The 20166-nt window shown below is 36.3% G+C and overlaps 4 protein-coding genes across 10 annotated transcripts; 3 read left to right on the top strand and 1 right to left on the bottom strand.

Annotated features, from left to right (window-relative positions):
• Nucleotides 1-625: 625 nt before the first annotated feature.
• LOC128015774 (protein cereblon) lies at nucleotides 626-6148 on the top strand. Of its 5 annotated transcripts, none has more exons than XM_052599892.1 (11): nucleotides 626-1037; nucleotides 1957-2004; nucleotides 2406-2502; nucleotides 2670-2828; nucleotides 2967-3132; nucleotides 3506-3565; nucleotides 3822-3906; nucleotides 3993-4108; nucleotides 4224-4288; nucleotides 4561-4692; nucleotides 4809-6148. In XM_052599892.1, exons 1-11 carry the CDS (start codon nucleotides 935-937, stop codon nucleotides 4984-4986), a joined length of 1209 nt encoding a protein of 402 aa, XP_052455852.1. In that variant the 5' UTR covers nucleotides 626-934; the 3' UTR covers nucleotides 4987-6148. The 5 variants fall into 5 exon arrangements, with proteins under 5 accessions (XP_052455852.1, XP_052455851.1, XP_052455853.1 ...); XM_052599891.1 differs by having other exon boundaries at nucleotides 629-1037; nucleotides 1957-2066; nucleotides 2300-2502; nucleotides 2967-3123; nucleotides 3509-3565; XM_052599893.1 differs by having other exon boundaries at nucleotides 629-1037; nucleotides 1957-2066; nucleotides 2300-2502; nucleotides 4561-4710; nucleotides 4809-4957.
• A 142-nt stretch (nucleotides 6149-6290) lies between these two features.
• Nucleotides 6291-8708, top strand: LOC128015779 (von Hippel-Lindau disease tumor suppressor). Its single transcript, XM_052599905.1, has 3 exons — nucleotides 6291-6847; nucleotides 7323-7445; nucleotides 8136-8708. Exons 1-3 carry the CDS (start codon nucleotides 6652-6654, stop codon nucleotides 8324-8326), a joined length of 510 nt encoding a protein of 169 aa, XP_052455865.1. The 5' UTR covers nucleotides 6291-6651; the 3' UTR covers nucleotides 8327-8708.
• A 231-nt stretch (nucleotides 8709-8939) lies between these two features.
• On the top strand, nucleotides 8940-13473 carry LOC128015770 (putative deoxyribonuclease TATDN2). Of its 3 annotated transcripts, none has more exons than XM_052599880.1 (7): nucleotides 8940-9283; nucleotides 9804-10102; nucleotides 10211-10555; nucleotides 11043-11951; nucleotides 12043-12170; nucleotides 12451-12634; nucleotides 12753-13473. In XM_052599880.1, exons 2-7 carry the CDS (start codon nucleotides 9815-9817, stop codon nucleotides 12891-12893), a joined length of 1995 nt encoding a protein of 664 aa, XP_052455840.1. In that variant the 5' UTR covers nucleotides 8940-9283; nucleotides 9804-9814; the 3' UTR covers nucleotides 12894-13473. The 3 variants fall into 3 exon arrangements, with proteins under 3 accessions (XP_052455840.1, XP_052455842.1, XP_052455839.1); XM_052599882.1 differs by lacking the exon at nucleotides 8940-9283 and adding an exon at nucleotides 9290-9401; XM_052599879.1 differs by lacking the exon at nucleotides 8940-9283 and adding an exon at nucleotides 9450-9492.
• A 112-nt stretch (nucleotides 13474-13585) lies between these two features.
• On the bottom strand, nucleotides 13586-14655 carry LOC128015784 (ghrelin). Its single transcript, XM_052599911.1, has 4 exons — nucleotides 14394-14655; nucleotides 14168-14248; nucleotides 13974-14082; nucleotides 13586-13714 (listed from the first exon to the last, which is right to left on the bottom strand). The coding sequence occupies exons 1-4, from the start codon at nucleotides 14508-14510 to the stop codon at nucleotides 13707-13709; spliced, it is 315 nt and encodes a 104-aa protein (XP_052455871.1). The 5' UTR covers nucleotides 14511-14655; the 3' UTR covers nucleotides 13586-13706.
• Between the last annotated feature and the right edge of the window lie 5511 nt (nucleotides 14656-20166).

Below are 20166 nucleotides of genomic sequence, written 5' to 3'. Positions count from 1 at the left end.
GAGATTGATAAGCAAATAATTACGTGGACCCCTTTTTCGGTACACTTAAAAAAATGATTAATTTAATTTATTTAAAAAAATTATGGTAAGTGATTGCAATCTATTTATTTTAGCTACATTTAAATATATTTTGCTGAAAGTTAATCAACTAAATTAGTTTATTTAAATATAGCTAAAATAAATTGTTTGCAACCACTTACCATAATTTTTTTTTAGTTAATTCAATTAATCATTTTTTCAGTGTATGGTTCAACTGACTCTTTCACTTGTTTGTTTCACGAGTTCACACTTACATATAATTAACTGAATATTATAATGCGTATTTGGCGTGCTGTCCGGGGAAGGGGCTCCGAGCTCGGGAATGGCCCGAACCTAGAGTACCCCCCCGTATATGAAAGTGTAAAGTGAACTCTAGTGGAGGAGAAGGGGTGGAGGGGGGATGCTGATAAACCGTCAATAGAGACAGGTAGGCTGATTCAGCTGTATTTATACCCTAAGGTTGATTATCTTGAGTGGTTCCACCTGTGCTAATTAGGTTAAGTATCTGACGTGCTTCTCCCGAACCTTGTTATGAAACTACATTTAGTGAACACAACTTTTTTTTAGTTTTTAAGAGCTTTTTTCATAGACAGTAAAAGAAAGCTTTTTCAAGTCTTTTAAGTGAATTAATCGTTCTCGTTCATTTCATTCGTGAACGAAATAGAAAACAGCTCTTTTCATTCTTGTGTTAAGAAGCTGACTTTGTGGGGGAAACTCCTTTTCTAGAGGATCTACATACATTTATGAAAACGCAAAAATGTAATAAAGCATTACAAGATTACCTTGATTTACATAACTCTGATTCAAAACTGATTCAAAAGATTCGATTCACTTGTATGAGTAAAAAATACTATCCCACTAACATCCACTCGCGTGATGGCGCTGTGTGCTGCGCATGTTGAGAGCGGATTGTAAACACACGGCTATGGCTGCTGAGAGGGGCGGAGGCGACAACAACGCTAACGACGAAATGGGGAACCAACTACAACTTCAGCCAGGTATGTATGCCTGTTAGTTTCCGAATTAACAAGGAGCTATAGCAGTATCAAAAGCGTGCCAGCATAATGTCCTCATCAGAACATGCAGGGAGATCTTTATACACACAGATCCAGGTCTGCAGCTGTCGCCGTGCATGACAGCTGACGAACATGGTGAGCTCTTGATATTTAAAACACTTGAGTAAAGATATTTTGCGACACTTTATGGAGCTGTAGCCTAGATCGCTGCAGCAACATTATTGAGTCAAGTGTGCACGCATTCTTTAGTATTATTGTGTTGTCAGCAGGCTTTTTATATTATATTTATTGCATTATGAATGTAGCTTTATGCATGCCCATTGCCCTCTGTATGATTGAAACCGAAAGTAGGTTGAAATAGGTTGTAAATGTAGATGTTGTTGACAAAGTAAAAGTCTAAGTAAATAATAGCACAAAATACAGTAGATAATAAGTCAAGTAAGTGAAAGTGTAAGTAAATAATGAAACAAAATACAGTAGATAATAAGTCAAGTCACCTTTATTTTTATAGCGTTTTATACAGCAGTTTAAAAGTATTAAACAGGAATTCAGTTCAGTTAATACCAGTGTTGATGTTGTAAAATTCATGAATTATTAACAAATTTGACTCCACTATAACAATAGTAACATTATTCAGCTCAATTCAGTAGACATTTTGTCAGTGCTGTCGGATCATATCTGTAATATTACTGAATATTAAGTGTCATACTAGACCACAATTAAGCATTGAAAGGAACCCAAACTCCACGAGGTGACAGAAATGGAGGGGAAAAGACATGGGAGGCTCAGTTTGGGGAACCAGTTCTCTTCTGACCTAAATGAATAAACATGGTGTGATGTTGATTGGGATGAGTGAAATTACATTATATGTCTAATCTCGATCTTTCTGTTTTTTCTACAGAAAATGAAGAGGAAGAAGAGGATGATATGGAGACGGAGGATCGAGACGGTGAGGATGCAGAAAAGCCAAGTATTATAAACTTTGACACAAGTCTACCAACTTCACATGCAGTGAGTGTCATCTGTCATCAGTACGTTTAAACACCAGTCATGTGACTTGACCTGAGGCTAATAAGTTTAAAAACATTTTAAGATAACATAATAACTTAAGTCATTTTGAATTCATTAGCGTGCACATAATATGCAAATAGTTTATGGTCAGAGTTTTGCTATGTGTCAAATCTCAATCTCTCAAAATATTTTTTTTCTGCATATTTGTCTGCATTTGTGTGTACGTTGTAAAGTATCTGGGCTCAGACATGGAGGAGTTTCATGGCCGTACCCTGCATGATGAGGACAGTGTGCAGAATCTGCCGGTCCTTCCCCACATTGCTCTCATTCTGATCCCAGGTCAGACGCTACCCTTGCAGCTTTTCCGACCACAGGAGGTCAGCATGTTCCGCAACCTCATAAGCCAAGACCGCACGTTTGCAGTGCTTGCACACAGGTATCCACAGACACAAAGTGCAGAATAATAGCTACTCCACATTAATGATCCCATACCTTCTCGAGAACATTATCCAAGCAGGTTGCAGTGGAGGGTTTGCAGGTGTATTGATATTTCTTACATTTGTACATGTACTTTGTTGTTTGACGTGTTTCTATCCCTCCCAGTCCTGATGTGAGTGGCGCGGAGATAAAGGCAGAATTTGGGACGACTGCAGAAATCTATGCCTTTCGTGAGGAACAGGAATACGGCATAGAGACAGTGAAGATCAAAGCTGTTGGACGGCAGCGCTTCAGAGTGCATGAGATACGCACACAAGCAGATGGGTAGGGGTATACACATGCTTTCACTACAAAATGTACTGTAGTAATAAGCCACAATGCTATTTTTCAATAAACTCTGGAATTGAATGTAAATGACAACACCGCCGTACACAACTTTTTATTTTATTTTATTTTTTTTAGGATTCGTCAGGCAAAAGTACAGATATTACCTGAGAGGATTCTTCCAGACCCTTTATGTGCACTGCAATTCCTGCCCCGCTTGCATATACACACACCACAGACCAAACAGTCACAAGCAACACCACCGCAGGACCGGTGCAGCCAGATTTATAGACAGGTGACTGATGTAAGCACACATTTCTTGAGATCAGTATTTCTCAACCAGGGGACCTATTAGGAGGCCTTAGCAAACTTGGACTGCAGGATGACTTACTTAATTGTGGTTAATGTAACTATATTGACACTAGTATTTCTTAACAATATTTTATGGTTATAAAACTATACACTTGAATATTGGGTTGGACAGTGGTGGTATTTGAGTCAACGTTTGAGAATCACATCTTTAGATTTAATTAGACTGAATTAGACAGGTTATTCTTCTTCATCATTGTTTTGGCATTGCAAAACATATTAACTTTTTAAATGTTAAGTCATCCTTATAATCGTAGGTAACATAAATATTTCTTAATATGTATTGTTCCTCTTACCTTCTTTCACAGAAGAAGATCCATGCTAGTATGACCTCGTGGCCTCCCTGGGTGTATGCCTTATATGACTCTGTGAGTTTGATCTCGTATTAAAAATCTTATTATACATTTTACATTATAAACTTTACAAATCTTTATTTTGAATAGAAAGCATTAAAGGGGTGATTCTTTTCAAAATTTTACCCTTTTATAAATGAATAGTACTCTTGACAAATATTTTTGAAAATGTACAACCATCAACAAATGTACAATCATTAATATTTCAATAATATCAGTGACCGCATTTTAGCACTGACTAAACTGACTGGTTGTGTATGTTTCTCACCAGAAAGCTCTCATGAGCAGAGTAAAGAAACAACTCCATGAATGGGATGAAAACCTCAAAGATGAGTCCCTGCCTACAAATCCCACAGGTACACTGTAGGTACAGGCACGCAGATGCTTTTTAGTTTCACACACACAGTCTACAGTAATTTAGAGAGTGTGTCTCTCCCTGCAGATTTCTCATACAGGGTGGCCGCATGTCTACCAATAGATGATGCTCTGAGACTGCAACTACTGAAGATTGGCAGTGCCATCCAGAGACTGCGCTGTGAGTTGGACATCATGGACAGGGTGTGTATGTTTAAGGTTGCTTTTAAGTATATTTTTGCATTGATTGTTTATGCATTGTAATATTGGGGGTAAAAAAAGCTTAAAAAATATTTATGCACTTCACGTTTCCTTACAGTGCACCTCTCTCTGCTGTAAACAGTGCCAGGATACAGAGATAACCAGCAAGAATGAGATCTTCAGGTCCGACAGTGACTTTTTAAAAAAAAACACTGAGAATTTAGCCACAATTTAGTCATGCTTAAAATATAGCTCACCCAGAAATGCTATTTCTGTCTTCAAGTTGAGTTTTTATCTTCTGCTGAACACAAAACAAGATGTTGTGAAGATTGTGGGTAACAAAACAGTTGTTGGTCCTCATTGATTTCCATAAAATGGAAAAAAAAATTACTAAAGAAGTCAATGTGGACTCAATGTGGAAAACAGTTATTCATTCAGCACTCCTCTGTTTTTAGTCTATCTCTGTATGGGCCAATGGCAGCATATGTGAATCCACATGGTTATGTTCATGAGACGCTTACAGTTTACAAGGCCAACAACCTCAACCTGATTGGACGACCTTCCACACTGCATAGTTGGTTTCCAGGGTGAGATTCAATGCTTTTGTACGTGTATTTTATCATTTGAAATTTTATTGAATCCATCCAAATAATTAGCCATTTTCATGTAAAATTACATTTATGTGATGTATTTCTTTGCCTAGGTATGCGTGGACAATTGCTCAGTGCAGAACCTGTGGCTCTCATATGGGCTGGAAGTTCTCAGCAGTAAAAAAAGATCTGAGTCCACCTCGGTTCTGGGGTTTGACTCGTTCTGCCCTGTTACCGACAATCCCACAGGGAGAGGAGGGTGTCGAGGGGTCACGCTTGTTGTGCCTGTAATGTGATCTGAGGATTACTTGTGAACTTTAACCCTACAACCCACAAGCATATGCTCCCCTAGGGGTCTCCTCTATCACCCCAAAAACATGAGACCCCAAAACCTCACCCAGAAAGAGAGAGAGAAAGTGTGTTTGTGAGTTTATATGTGTAGATGTGTGCATGAACAGGGAGAGGAAAGAAAAAGGGGACAGGAAGCATAAGATACAGGAGTAGAAAGATCAACAGAATGCAAGTTGTTGCCTTCACACACCTTGTGCTGTGTAAATTACAGCCTGATACGTGCAATATCATAGCAGATGGGCTCTCTAAGATACCAGTCTTTTGTAATGCACTTAATTTACTATCTAGCACTCTTTGCTTCATTATTGCTGCCTAGATAAGAGTTAAGCAAGATGCCATCTTGTTTGGATGTTTGTGAGTATTGTGTTAAAATAGGGACACATTTCTAACACCAAAGTGTGATGATCTCAATTAGTCTGACAAAAAGTCTTTTCATGTCTACTTTTAGCAACATAATCAACAGTCATGTAGAATACCTCAACCAGATAAATGCTCTTGGATGTCTAAGCTTCTACAAAACAAGATCTAAACTGCTTGAATTAAATCATTCCCATCATGCCATGTCCCATCTGCTTGTGTTGGGTACATGTGGCACACAACTTCTGGCCAAAATTGTCAGCCGGTCAATAATAAAGAAAATGTTAGGGAGTTACCCAGTATGTCATTTAGACTCAATATCAAGAACAACTCTCAAAAGGTATTTTGTGTTTCTCAGTTCCTCTGTTTTGCTTCGTTCTTTATTATTGTTTTATTTGGATACAATTTACTTGAATGATGATATGATGTCTGTGTTGAGTTAAGAGCCAAAAACATGTATCCAGAACAAAACTGGCATGCTGAGAATCTAAAGTCTGCATTGAGAAACTTCCTAAAACAGAAAGATTCTATTCACATGTTAAATAAATTGAGTGCAAAATACACACTTTACTCAGAAAATCAGCACACGAACATGTTCATTTTTCACCAGTCAGTTACATAGATGTAATAATAAAAAAACTCACACACACGTGATACATTCTGACTTGCATATCTGTAATGTTTAAGAGTTTAAATACTGTTCAGTATTGATAAATTCTCATCAATAAACCGCTTCGGAAAGTCACAGCGTGTATAATCTGTTCTCCAAGGAAATTTCTAGGACAATTTATTAACATAGCCATAGTTTGAAAACAATATTACAATTTGAAACGTCTGTTTTGCATAATTTCTACTTTTTCTTATGCCATTTTTTTTTTGTAAAGAGAAGTAAACAGTCGATACTGTAATAATTTAATGTTTGATTTCTAGCACAAACATTTCATGGGGCATGTTGTAATTCCCGAAAAACCACCAGAGGGAGGTGTTGCTCAGTTGCGCTGTCTTCTTCACTGGCTCTCACATGATTACGCAATCACAACAAACGACTGTCTGCAAGCTGTACAGACGAATGTTGACAGTCACGTACACACTCTGTTCTCTCAATTCCCTGATGCTTTGGGCTGTGGCTTATGAGTTCAGGCTATGTAGAAGCAAACTTTAACTTCTCTAATGTTAGTTTGTGTATTTATTTGTATGCAGCGTGGCTAGTGTTCGTATCTTTGAATTGGTCTTGTCCAGTCTCTGTCGATGCCTCAGGAATCTCCAGAGGGGCAGCAACCGCTGCCGCTGGTCCGATCTCTGGCTAGTCGGATACCGGTCCATGTGGTGTTCTGTAACCGCAGTCCGCGAGTCGTAAAGCCCGTCTGGATCAACTTCCGCGGGGAGCCGCAGCCATACGTAGATATTCAGCCATACACCGGAAAAAGAATAGCAACTTATGTGGGTTCGTACGATTATTGTTGCATTATGGTCTAAATAAATTGGGAAAGTTACTTTGTAATACGTTTGACTTGTTTAGGGGTACTACTTTCAGCCGGCTATTCATTTGATCCATGTTTCATGCCAGTCAATGCACAAAATGGCTCAACCCTTTTTTACAGTCTATGGGCAAAACAAACTGTTCAGAACACCAGCATGTTTGGGTTGATACCATGAACTAACAAAGAGTACACGCATACAGCTGAAGTGGTTTCCCAAAAGTGATTTTTTTTTTTTATCTCCGTAAAGTCACTTAAAAATTAACCAGGAATTTAAATCCATTTACATCTTAGTTTCATGTTTTAGTAAAAAAAAAAAAAGACAAAAAAGAACCATTTTAAATATATTGTCTATGTAACTGAATATGGGTTAAGTAGTGCAATGATCTATTTGAACAAAACTGATACTGATTGCTGATTCTGTTTATCTGTTTCTGCCAGGACATCCATGGATGTTTCGGGATGCAGAAACTGATGATCCAATGGTAGTCAATAATAAAGAAATGTATTTGCCATCCCACCTTGAAAATGGACAAGTCTCATTTCCCAAAATCACATTGCCTGGTATACTTTTTTTAATTGACCGATAACCAATTGACCATTCATTTTATAAATTACAGTTCTTACACTTATATTGAGATTGCTGTAATAATTGTATTTCAAGCCATTGCATATTACATTTTCTGGGAACACCCACTTGTCCACACACACACACACACGCACACACACACAATTGATCCTTCGCAAAGACCCACCACGCTTCACTACTGTTGTTATGTCTGACAAGTCATGGCGTTTTTACGCTAGAGATAATGTTCACACCCAGTGAAAAAGAGCAGGTTAGGTATGGATATGCTTTAGGTATGAAACAAAGGTTCAGCTTTCAAATTTTGTCTTTTTTTTTTAGAAATTCAAACAATAAATACAGTTTCATGAAAGCTTTAAGTGGCATGTGAAGCATTCATCTCTTCCTCTTTACTAGTTATAGCACAAAATAAACATGAACGAATATCAGAAAGTATATTGTTTCAACTGCAGCAAGATGTTAATACACACTATTTTTCAAGTTCAAGTCCCCCATCATTAATCTACTCTGGTTTGTTTGTCAGATAAAACGGCAGATTCTGCATTATGATTGGTCAGATCGCATGGCAATCAAACTGCCAGTGAAGGGTCAATTATAGGATCATTAAGCTTTTTTGTTTTTTTGTTTCATCTAAAATGTACTTTCCACCTTATATTTGTGTTAACTAGTGTTGACCTTGCGAGATCGCTGTCTGCAAGCTGTGAGGCGGTTGGTTCGCAAAGAACATATCTGTCAGCTGGAGGTCGGCCGCTGCCTACAAGATGACCTTGCTCAGACACCCAGCATTCATGCCGATCTACGACGCATTGGCCAGCGAGTGGAACAGAAGTTACTGGAGAATAGAGAACAGCAAAACTGATGAAAATATGAACATTAATGTGATTGTAAATGAGGGCATATTTACTGAGCACACACGTGCACCAGCTCCATAAATGGATAATAATATAGTCCAGCACTGTAAAATACATGTTGTTAATAAACCTCAGATCAGAAGGAATATTTCTTAAGCAAATAAATGCTTTAAACATAGGTATTTTTACGTTTTTCAGGAACAGGCACCGAGTCCACAGAAAGAACTTTAGAAAATGCAGATTTTGTGTTGTAGGCACTGATCTATAATATATATAGATCAGTGGTTGTAGGCCTTGCAAAATTTTTGGTTACAGTTCTCTGTATACTTCTACTCTTTTATCAGCTTTATATTTGGAAATATCTTTCTAATTAAAAAAACTTTTTATGTATGTCTATGTGTATAATTATATATATATATATATATAAATAACTTTTGCATCAAGCATTTTTTAGTAGTTCAAATGTGCATATTAATGTAATTCTATATGTATGTGTATAAATAAGTAGTTTTATCTAAAAGTGGTTTTGCTTGATTTCAAACATCAAGACAATAATTAGAATAACTAAAAACTGAACCCCTATTTTATTATTATTTTTTGTTATAGTTGTGTGGTAAACAAGTGAACACAATATAAACTGCTACATTCAGGTAAGGGTGAATTATTTTTAACACCATTAGATTTAAACCAAAATGGTGAACTGTGTACTAAGACCAATAATTTTTTTTAATAACTTTAAGATTTAAACACATTATTCATTACCATATTTACATTATTAACGTTCAGTCTCTCAAATACGTGCAAAATATATACACACGCCATACTCAGTACTTCTCAAACTATTAACTAAGCATTCACCACCGTTAAAATTCACGTGTTTTTGACCCTGTTGGCCTTCCATAACCGTTCAACGTTGTCTGGGTCCAGTTGAGTGTTGAACGTTCTTCATCCTTGCAGGTCTTAAGGTTTGTAATACTTGTCGTTGCTTGAACTTAAAACAGGTTTAATCAACACTATTACGCACTTTCAGACCGTTCTTGTCATCGTCGTTGTGTTCTCTGAAGCGTGGAGTCACAGGTTTAGGTCAGACATAAGGTTTTGCTAATTATTAGCATCTGTAATTAACCAAAAGATCTTGAAATCAACATGCTAACGTGTTTTACGTCGTATGCAGGTTAAGGCCTTTTCTTTATTATTTAATAAAATAAAGGAGACGTCAATGTCCTTCTAAATTATAGCTAACCTACAGTAAATGCCCGACCGTTGAGTTTTTAAACACGTAAATATTGAATTAATATTACTCCATATTTAACTTAAGTGAGTCTCAGAGTTCTTTGTAAGCTTATCTTGTTGTTGAAGTCCATCTGAGTTTGGTCTTGTTTTCTGTTTTCTCAAAGAATCTGCAAGTGAATCCTACTCAGTTTAGAAATGGCTGCACCTGTTTGTGTTTTCATTTTTAAGGATAAATTTCCTTTCTTTCTCAAGGTCCTAGTACGATGAACCGTAAAAGGGAAAAGGTGAAGAGTACATGGCTGAATGTGGAATCCCCAAGAAAGCTCCGGAAGAACCGTGTGGGTGTAGCACAGTCAACATGCGAGGATGGAGATGCTCAGGATGGTGGTATGAGTGAGGTTAGCTCTCCTGGACTCAACACATCTACTGGGTCAGCTGGACTGGGCCACATGGAGAACATGTGTCTCAGCACTCCACGCAGTTCACCCAAAACACGGTTAAAACTGACTAGACGCCACAGAGCAGTGTCGAGAAAAAAGAGTCAGGGTGAGGTAAGTAGCAATAAGAATTATATATTTGTGTATTTTAAATGTAGAAATATAAATATTTCAAAATTTGCATATGTTTGACTGGATTTGTGTTTTGTGTGTGACGTATAGGACACTTTTTCAGGACAATCCTCTGTTGGACCTCCACCTCCTTCTGCTGGAAAGAAATGCAGAAATCCACAAGAAGGGCAGAAAGTATTTCTCTTCAAAGCACTGAATGATGCAATGGGGTATGCAAACAAAAAGTCATCAATTGGTGGGCCTAAAAGTCTATATGCAAAGAAAACCCCAGACAAGCTTATAAAGGCAATTGAGGTGGAAAGTACCTCTGAGCTGGACTGCTGCTCATTCAATGAGAAGAATGACCAACTGATCACGAATACAGAGGATAGGCCTCCCTCTCTGGAGTTCATAGACACACAAGATGATGGGGCAGAAATAAAGCTGGACACCAGGGTAATGGAACTTTTTTGATTTTATTTGATTTTATTTTTTATTTAATTTAAATTTGTTCTGCAAGAATGTGTCAAAATGGACATACAATTTGCAGAAAAATAAATGTTTCTACTGTCAACATTGATGATAAGAAATGTTTCAGAATATTATAATGATTTCTGAAGGACCATGGGACACTGAAGATTGGAGTAATGGCTGTTTGAAATTCAGCTTTGCCATCACATAAATAAATTGCATTTTAAAATGTTTTAAAACCTGTATTTCTGTATTTTAAAAACTTTACAATATGTATTTAATGTTGTTTTTACTATAATCAAATAAATGCAGCCTTGATTAGCTTAAGAGACTTTCAAATCATGAAAAAAAAAATCATACCATCCAAAATCTGTTCGAAATGTAATTAATGAAGTCAATGTAGACCATGGCTATTCTGAACTATATTAATTTCTTTTGAAGATAATTGATACTGACTTGTCTCTGTGCACAGAGTGTGATTCTGAGGCGTCCAGAATCGCCGGATTGGTCCGATGATGAAGACTCTGAGCAGGTTGAAGTTTTCTCACAGGACTTTGAGTCTTTCAAACCAAAGGGGCGACAAACAAATGAGCTTAAAAGGGATTGTAAGCTTGTGGACTTCAGTAACACTCCTCCACCTTTGAAATGCAAGACTTCATCACCAGCTTTAAAGTCTTCAATATTCCCACAAGCCCTGTGGGAACTGAAGTCACAAGGTTGTTGTGACACTTCTCCAACAATCCCAGCCAGGGATATGGAGCTCTTGTCAGAGCTTCCGCCTCAGAACACTGCCTTTGACCTCGAGCCACCCAAGAACTACTCGCACTGTAGGACAGTTCGGCGGTCTATCCCCAGGCTCAGAACCTTTGATTACTCGCCTCTTACTACACGCAGGACTTCAGAATCAAATATTTACACATCCTCACATATGCTCCATGCTGCTGATAGTGCCACTCGTGGGATGTCTGTTGGCTCGGAGCCTCTTTGGCTGTCAGATTTGAACTACTCAGAAGCAGATTCAGCAGGATTTATTGACACGCACTGTCATCTTGACATGCTCTATGGGAAGTTGGGTTTCCGGGGTAGTTTCAAAAAGTTTCAGAGCAAGTATGCAAGTAGTTTCCCAATGGAGTATATGGGCTGCATTGCAGATTTCTGCAACCCACGAATCACTGAAAGAGATGCCATCTGGGAAGGTCTACTGGGAGAGGAGAAAGTGTGGGGAGCCTTTGGTTGCCACCCGCATTTTGCCAAGGAGTATAACCATGCTCATGAGCAAAGCATCATGGGTGCTATGCGTCACCCTAAGACCATTGCATTTGGAGAGATTGGTTTGGATTACTCCTATAAGAATTCCACAGACTCAAGAAAGCAGAAAGAGGTATGGCAGACAGAATGATTACTTTACAAATATTTTTATATTATGCTAGAATGTATTATTTTTTGCAACTTTTCTGTCTTTGTGTGTCAAGGTGTTTGAACGTCAGTTGCAGTTGGCCGTCTCTCTCGGGAAGCCTCTTGTCATACATTGTCGTGATGCTGATGACGATGTCCTGAAAATTATGAAGAAGTGTGTCCCCCAAGATTACAAAATACACAGGTCAGTTCACATAAAACAAACTCTCGGGCCATGAACTGTTTTCTATTTTAATGTACCTTAAAATTGAATTTATTCTTGTGATGGCAATGATTAGTATTTGTAAAACTAAAAGTGCCTGTCACTTTTGATGAATAAAAGTTTAAAACTTTTATTAAATTCTACTTAATAAACTACCATCCAAAATAATATATGAATGAATGTGTGTATAAAAAAACCTACGGATTTTATATAATGTATTAACTTACTACTAACACTACTAACGTGTGTCATTGTGTGTTAGACACTGTTTTACCAACAGCTACTCAGTGATTGAGCCGTTCCTAAGTGAATTCACTAACCTGTGTGTGGGTTTCACTGGACTTGTGACGTACCATCAGGCTGTGGAGGCTCGAGACGCCGTGAAGAAAATCCCACTCGACAGAATCTTACTGGAGACAGATGCACCATATTTCCTACCCAGACAGGTATCTGTGTCTTAGCACACATTTTTTGATTCCGCTTACATATTTGTGCATGCCTTATTTAATTTGTCATTCTTTAATATACATATACACACACACACCGCTCTTCCTCTCTATATAGGTGCCTAAGTCCACATGCAGGTTTGCTCACCCTGGTATGGGCATACACACACTGCATGAGATTAGTCTGCTGAAGGGAGAGAGCCTAACCACAGTACTGCAAACAGTCCGGCAGAACACTAGACATATATACGGTCTGTGATTGGAAACTCCTTCTTACTGAATGCAGCTGAAGTCCTTGCGATCTTAGTCCAGCTGCTATTAGCTTAGTCTTGCATTTTTGGCATTTGTTGTCTTGAATGTGATTTCTTTGACCCTTTCATTGTGTGAAACAATGTGTGCAAAAAAGTTAAAATGTATATTTCCATGTACTGTAGTATGTGCTAATAAGTGTATGAGCATTGATAAGTAAGTTTTGTAATTGTTGTAGGTACTTTCACATCTGTTAAAAATGTTAGCAATGATTAATTTTAATATCTCTTCAGTCTTGTTTTAAAATGGTTCTTTGCTCTGAGGATACTTTCGTCGTGTGTCTGCATACATTCTTACACGTTATGTATGCTTGTGAGACATAAGTGACATAAGATGCCAGCTTGTGTCTTCCATTATATTAGAATAAGTCATTTTTCCTTACACCATGACATGAAAAGTTAAGCAAAAAAGACGGTGTAAAAACGATTGTGAAAAACCTCAACAAATAGCTTTTACCAAGTTGTTTGTTTTATGTAAATGTAACTTTTGTCTAAATGGGGAAAATTTAATAAATTATCTTTTATATGCAACATGAGTGGGTTTATGCAATTGTTTTGAGAAGGCTTTTTTTTCCATTTGAGACATCATTAAATGTGAAACGAATGTGATTGAGCAAGGAAAAGAGAAACCAGAGGCAGAAAATAATTAATTTTGTCATCCTTTTATTTTGTTAAATCTTGGTGTTGGAAAATTTTGTCATTTTTAATTTACAAACATCTTTATTGGTTTAAGGAGATGAATCTTGTAGAACTGGAAGCGCTTGTCAGAATTCTGGAAAAAAAAAACACATTTAGTATATTAGTAATTTTGTAGAACTCTAAAATTATTCAAAGACAACAGCAAACAGTATCTCGAGAAATTATCTGCCTAGGTTATAATGTTCTTTAAGAATTTGAGACACTTGGAAATGGAACCATTTTTAATACTGAATTTTGTGTGTTATAAAAACCATAGATGCTTTATTGCATTTGCCATTTGATTTTCATAGTTACTTGTATTGATCTGTTCTTAAAATAAGAGTTTAACTCACCAAGTGGGAAATCGCTAAGAAGATCCACCAGAACCTTCTGCAGCACAGGGCCGTATTTCTCGTACTCCGCTTCACTCAGAGACACGGACAGATCAAATGGAGCACTCACCTAAATAAATAGTGAGAACAAAGTATGACTGAAGTAGTAATTCTGTGAAATCCTAGTTAAATGTGCACTTGCACTGAGTTTTTACCTTAAACTGATCATCCTCTTTAATCGCTGAGATCTCTGGCTCTGCAGCATCTCTTCTGCCCACCCATGATGGCCTTCGACCCTTAAAATTTTAACATATTTGATGCCAATCTTCTAGCATTAATTTATGGAATCTTGACATGCTTTATTTTTTTTTTACATTAATATCTTAAAATACATGCATTTCCAAATCATATCTCTAACACATCCACCAGACAGACGCTCACCTGCTGTGGTTTCTGAGCAGGACTGAGGAAGCTGGTGCCGCCTCTCACAGACTCGACACACAAGGAAAGAGCACATAAAAACAGAAACATGTGGGTGGCACAACAACGCAGCGGCATCCTGGGAGGTTACCTGGTTTAGTTCTGTTTTTATGACAGAGCTCTTAATGGCTGCACTTTAAAAGTATTTAATCTGCTATATGCAGAGTTCAAAGAAATAAAAAAAGAAAAAATAAGTTAACCCCACCTTCTGTAATGATCAAACTGCTTCTGTAGGTCTCCACTCTGAGATCTGCTTCTTACTTTTATAATAGCCTTTGGTTAACAATTAGCATTAGTAACTGTGAAGACAATTGTAACGGTATGTGTGTGAAAAAGTGATTTTCCTTACGGTTATGTGAATACGAAGATAACAGATGATAACAAAGTCATATGGCCAGTCAATATCTAGTAGTGTTACTAGACCACTGAGCTATTGCCATGCCAGGTTTATTTGACTGACCTGCTAATTCCTCTGTTACGGGAACACATAGGGCCTATTTGGTGTGGACACACTTTTAAGAGGACTAACATTTGTACGTGGTCGGCAGCATGTTCAACAATATCCATGTACAAAACTTATTTGACACTTGTATGGTTCTGTTTTGCATTTGATTCATTTTCCATAATAACAATGTAACATAAAGTGCCATTTTGTACAGAATATCATAGTTATATGTTAAGAGCTCGTTAGTTTGAAGCCTAAACCTTTGGTTTTCATATTTTACACTAACAAAAAATATACCACAGTATTACCATGGTTTATTTTATGACACAATACCAACGTAATATCATATTTTTATACACTAATAACATATTTTGGAATAAGTTTGAAGCAACTTGAAGGTAAAATTGCAGTTTTCATAATTTTCACTAGCAAAAAAGTACCACGTTAGAATACAAAATACTGTTGTAGTGTGATTGTAGTCAGACTACAATACTCCTTTTCAGAGATACACTGTTTTGCTTGCAGAATGCCCATGTCTGAGGATGTCCTAAAATGTACACTGTACTCCTGTTACTCTGGAGTACCTAAACAGCTAACGTTATAGTTAATATGGATAAAAAGAAGAAACCATACAATGTTACAGCGTCATCGGTGAGTATCATCTGAAAGTGCTCTTTTAAATAAGAGGTTTAGAAGGAGAATTTTAGTTGTGTTTGTGTGTTATAGTTAGCTTATATGACAGCTGACAGCAAACTTGCATTTTGTGCCTGTTTTGAAACTGAGAAATGATGGCCCGATCTTTTTAAATCTCTTGACTAACATCTACTTAATTTGCATTGCAGCTGGTTGATTTGAAAGCAGAATTAACAGGAACAATTTAAGCACGACCGACTTGGCCAAGATGCAGGAGCCGCACAGAAGCCTAGGTGCTTTATTGCACAGAAGCCTAGGTGCTTTATTGCACCTAGAGCTAGGTGTTGGGTATTTTGCTTTTGCCCAGGTTGAGGACCAACGGAGAAAACAGAGAGAAACTGTAGACATGCTGAAAGACCAGGTCAGAACAACTGAATTAAATGAAGAGTCACAAACTCTTTTCCAAAGCAACATGAGTTACCTAAATAGACTGCATTATCAAGGCATTGTAAAAGCAAATAATTTTCCAAAAGCTTATCCAGTATCCAATAAATGTCCATATCAATTAATAACCATCTAAATTGTACCAATATTTTGTGCATCACAGTTTCTGAAAAACTCTTTGAAGAAATTCAGAGTGATGTTGTCAATTATTGTTTTTGCATTCAATACCCAATATTGATACTTCCTTTATAACTTTGACCTCAGGTAACATTAGAGTGACACCCGCTGTACAAACAAGAAACAACACCCAATATCTAAAATACACTGACACCACATTTGGCTTCTATAAATGTTATTTCAATTATTTGATACATACTTATATTTTTTTTATTTGTTTGATCATTTTGCATACACAATTAGTGAGCTCACTAGAGCTTGTCTGCAACTGGCTTAAGAGTAAATTACCGTTTTTACAATTCTCTTTTTCTATCTGCAGACCACTGAGCAGCGCCACAAACGTGAGACACTGAAGGAGGAGGACTGAATTGCAAAGTCAGAATAAAGAATGACCTGATTTTTTGTTAGATTTTTGTGCATCTTTTATTCCATCACTATCTATTGTTCCAAAGTCAACAGCTTTCTTAACCATAGTTAATTAATTTATTTTGCTATCAGTTTTTAATAGGTTGTAAACAACAGAAGTCACTATTGTCTATATAATTATGTCAGTCGAACATGATCGATGATTTAACCGAAGCTGACACTTGAAATGTTCTCTTCATTAGTTTTCCTATTCTAATGAAGTGGTTTGTGTTTTTGGTTAAATTATTTTAAATGCAGGCAACTTAAATGTGTTTATTCATGTTATGAACACTGGGCAAAGTTTATGAGTAGCAACTGACTGCAGTGTAACTCTGCTAAGTTACCCAGTAGCCTGTAATGAAGTTACTTAGTTCACATGCAATATGTGCATGTGTATAACATATGTCATTTAAAACTAGACATTTAATAACAATTGGAAACAATTTTGCATACATCCAAATCACAGGACCAGAGTGACCCTTGATCTGAAGGATATCCCATCTCTGCAGGAATGTATGTGTGAGCACTTTGTATCAACCAGAGAGCAAGGAAAAAGCGATATAGAGAAGAAAATTGTGCTAAAGAAGAGAGGGGACATAAAAATAGTTTTCATATGGAAGATTGAGAGACTATTGTACTTTTAGTTTTCTCATATTTCTGTTTTTGTTTTTGTTTTTCTTCTGAAAGATTAAACCAAAGTAGGAAACCAGTTGAATGCGAGGAAGATGTTAGGTAACTATTTCTGGTTGTGATTATCACATGATCATGTAGAAACATGCTGTTCAACCATCTGCTGTTTGTAGTCAATGTTAAATTTGTTAATATAAATGTATGCTTTGTATGTATGAGACATTTAAATGAGATGATTATTCCCACAGTTTCCACCTTTTCCATCTAAAGCACTTCCATCACAGTCAAGCCCACAGACCAAAGCACTCAAACAACTTGGTATGTATTATTTGTATATGCAAATGCAATTTAAACAAGATATATCTGCATAATTTTAGTGATCCACTTGGTTTGATATTCTGTTTATTATGCATCATACATTTTCTTCATATGTGTTTAGGGTTCCTGGAGTTATTGTATGCACTGGAGTTTTATCTCCAGCAGGTGGCAGCACACCCAACTCTCTGCAAGTGCAAAAGCTTCCTTATTAACTCTGAGGTTTATTTTAAACTCACACACACACACACACATTAATTCAAATTTTGAATCACAGCCTTTTGTATGATTGCTCTAAATAAAATACAAGAGCAGTAAATACATTCAGGTCAAATTAATGCAACTAACCAGGCTAACCTGTTGGAAAATTCAGCTAAAGGCCAACTGAAGGTAGCAGATGGTAGCCGGTTTCTAGCTGGTCATTGCATGAGCCGAGGTTGTTTAGGTGGTTGACCAACTGGTTTATGAGATGGCAGATGGAGACCTGGCTAACATGGTTGCCAATCTTGGACCAGCAACAAATATCAAAATATAGCTACTATATCCCAAAAAGAAGTTTGACCATGCACCCTTAAGCTGATATGAGCTGATTTGTATTTCAGCAGTGTTTGTGACCAGTTTGTTTTGTACTGTATTTGTTCAGGAAAAAAAGCTGTCACTGGCATGGAACTCTTTCAAAAGGTACTAATATGCAGTTATAATAGTGGTAAATAAAGTATGGAAGTGTGATGGTGTATGAAGATTTTAACTGGACTCTCCAGCATGGAGACAAACTTTGCTAGAAAAGCCTTCTCTTTATATTGTTTGTTAATTTTAATTTAAAACCAATGACTGTTATTACACTGCATACTTCTGAAGTGAAATCATAAATTGGGGCTGCACAATTAACACAATTAAATTTCTAATAGCGAATATAAATATAGCAATTAATCATTCAAAGCCCTTTATGCTATTCTGCGTGCTTAAGATATGTTTTTTATTTTCTATCTACGTTATCTTAAGGGGTTTTACTATTATTTTAATTATAGGTTTAGTATAACATTATAATGCCATTGATATTGTTATCTTTTATATTAAATGTTTTCAGCTGGTTTATTTTCATATAAAATTGTGGCATGCTGTTGCATCAAAAAATGGTATAAACATATTTCAATGTAAATTGTGATAACTGTAATTAATAATCGCAATTACAATTTCAAGGGAATAATAAAAAATGATGTTTTTGTCATAATCGTGCGGCCCTATATCATATATTTAAGAAAAAGTAAATATTAAGCAGCTTATACAAGTAGAAAAAAGTAACGCTAAATAAAATAATAATTTTCAATTATTCTTGATTAAAAATGTATCATGTGATTACAATTAAGAAATGATTTAAAAACGATTAAGATTACAAAACACTAATCATGTCAAAACAGAGAAACAAGCAAAATATTAAGCTATATGTGCATTTAAAAGTTATTTCATTTGACTTGTCCTAGTCTTTGCATCCACTGTCCTTTTATGACTACACTGTAAATAAGTTTTTTTAAGTTGAAATATGACAGATTATTTGTTTGTTTACAAATACTATTTCAGTTTTTCTACTTCAGAATTGAATGTTTAATTTCTTGCTTGTATTTTTCGGAATGATGGTGAAATTGAATTTCTGAGTGCAGAGTTGTTTTTACACCAAATATTTAGAACCGAGTTGAAATTCGTTATTATAGATCAAATAACAAGATTGCTGTAAAGTTGTGATTGATATGTGAAATATACAGTATGTTGTCAAGATTTGCCTCTTTACATGTCTATTTGACTCTGCCATTTTTGTGACTTTTAAGCAAGTTATGATGCTGTTAGTCACTGTGAAAAGAGGAAGCAATGCTCTACACATTCATGAAATCTTTCTTTCGTTTTGTCACGCCTGCAGAGACCAAATCTGAGGTAAATAAGATTATGGCTAATCATATTGTTTGGTTTGTATTAAGTATTAAAACAGATAAATAAAATGAATATTTCAGTGAACTCTAGAACTTGAAAAATGTGATGAAAATAATGTTTCTTTGTTTGAGATGATAGTATCGAAATACCTAAAATAAGGCCAAGAGAGGGTTTTAAAAAACACATACATTTTCCTTTGACTTTCTGTTCTGTTATTGTATAAATGCATAAACATATAATCATAAGAATTACAATGCCTATGATTTACATTCACTTGTATTCATTTAGCAGATGCTTTTTAACAGTGAATTTGTCATTTAATGTTGAGTGGCAAACAGGGTCTTGTAATGTAAATTTCACAACACACCTGACATTCTACTGTTCCTTTGGTCTGTTCCCAATAGTTTCATACATGTTCTCAGCATCATATTTTTTCTGCAGAATACAATATGTTGAATTGGGATCATCTTTTGAAGAGACAGTTTATAAAAGATCCTTAAAAACCGGCCAAAAACATTAATTTGTTAAATGTGTATCGGAACTTACACAAATATTTTCCATATTATCTCCAGTCTCTGTGCTTGCTTTTCTGTGAGCTTTAGAAACAGTAATTTGCTGAATTAAAACATGCTAATGGCAATGTATTTTTTGGACTGATATAATGTGTGTGTGCTGACCTCTGTGTATGCAGTAAATGACTGCGGTTCCTGCTGCTATTATTGGAAACAACACAGAGATCACTGCACTGAGACTCGGCTTAGA

The sequence above is a fragment of the Carassius gibelio genome, chromosome A6 (genome assembly GCF_023724105.1).
Source record: "Carassius gibelio isolate Cgi1373 ecotype wild population from Czech Republic chromosome A6, carGib1.2-hapl.c, whole genome shotgun sequence".
NCBI lineage: Eukaryota > Metazoa > Chordata > Actinopteri > Cypriniformes > Cyprinidae > Carassius > Carassius gibelio.
This window is presented reverse-complemented; position numbering and strand designations above follow the sequence as displayed.

Bases quoted from the DNA above. Each gene is read 5' to 3' on its own strand.
- LOC128015774 (XM_052599888.1), top strand. From the start codon at position 935: ATGTTGAGAGCGGATTGTAAACACACGGCTATGGCTGCTGAGAGGGGC. The intron at 2,067-2,299 runs GTGAGTGTCATC...TACGTTGTAAAG, and splicing joins GTCTACCAACTTCACATGCA to TATCTGGGCTCAGACATGGA. The intron at 3,566-3,821 runs GTGAGTTTGATC...GTTTCTCACCAG, and splicing joins TGTATGCCTTATATGACTCT to AAAGCTCTCATGAGCAGAGT.
- LOC128015779 (XM_052599905.1), top strand. From the start codon at position 6,652: ATGCCTCAGGAATCTCCAGAGGGGCAGCAACCGCTGCCGCTGGTCCGA. The intron at 6,848-7,322 runs GTTCGTACGATT...TGTTTCTGCCAG, and splicing joins AAGAATAGCAACTTATGTGG to GACATCCATGGATGTTTCGG. The intron at 7,446-8,135 runs GTATACTTTTTT...TGTGTTAACTAG, and splicing joins TCCCAAAATCACATTGCCTG to TGTTGACCTTGCGAGATCGC.
- LOC128015770 (XM_052599879.1), top strand. From the start codon at position 9,465: ATGCTAACGTGTTTTACGTCGTATGCAG. The intron at 11,952-12,042 runs GTATGGCAGACA...TTGTGTGTCAAG, and splicing joins ACTCAAGAAAGCAGAAAGAG to GTGTTTGAACGTCAGTTGCA. The intron at 12,635-12,752 runs GTATCTGTGTCT...CTCTCTATATAG, and splicing joins CATATTTCCTACCCAGACAG to GTGCCTAAGTCCACATGCAG.
- LOC128015784 (XM_052599911.1), bottom strand. From the start codon at position 14,510: ATGCCGCTGCGTTGTTGTGCCACCCACATGTTTCTGTTTTTATGTGCT. The intron at 14,249-14,393 runs GTGAGCGTCTGT...TAAAATTTTAAG, and splicing joins CTGCTCAGAAACCACAGCAG to GGTCGAAGGCCATCATGGGT. The intron at 14,083-14,167 runs GTAAAAACTCAG...CTATTTATTTAG, and splicing joins AAGAGGATGATCAGTTTAAG to GTGAGTGCTCCATTTGATCT.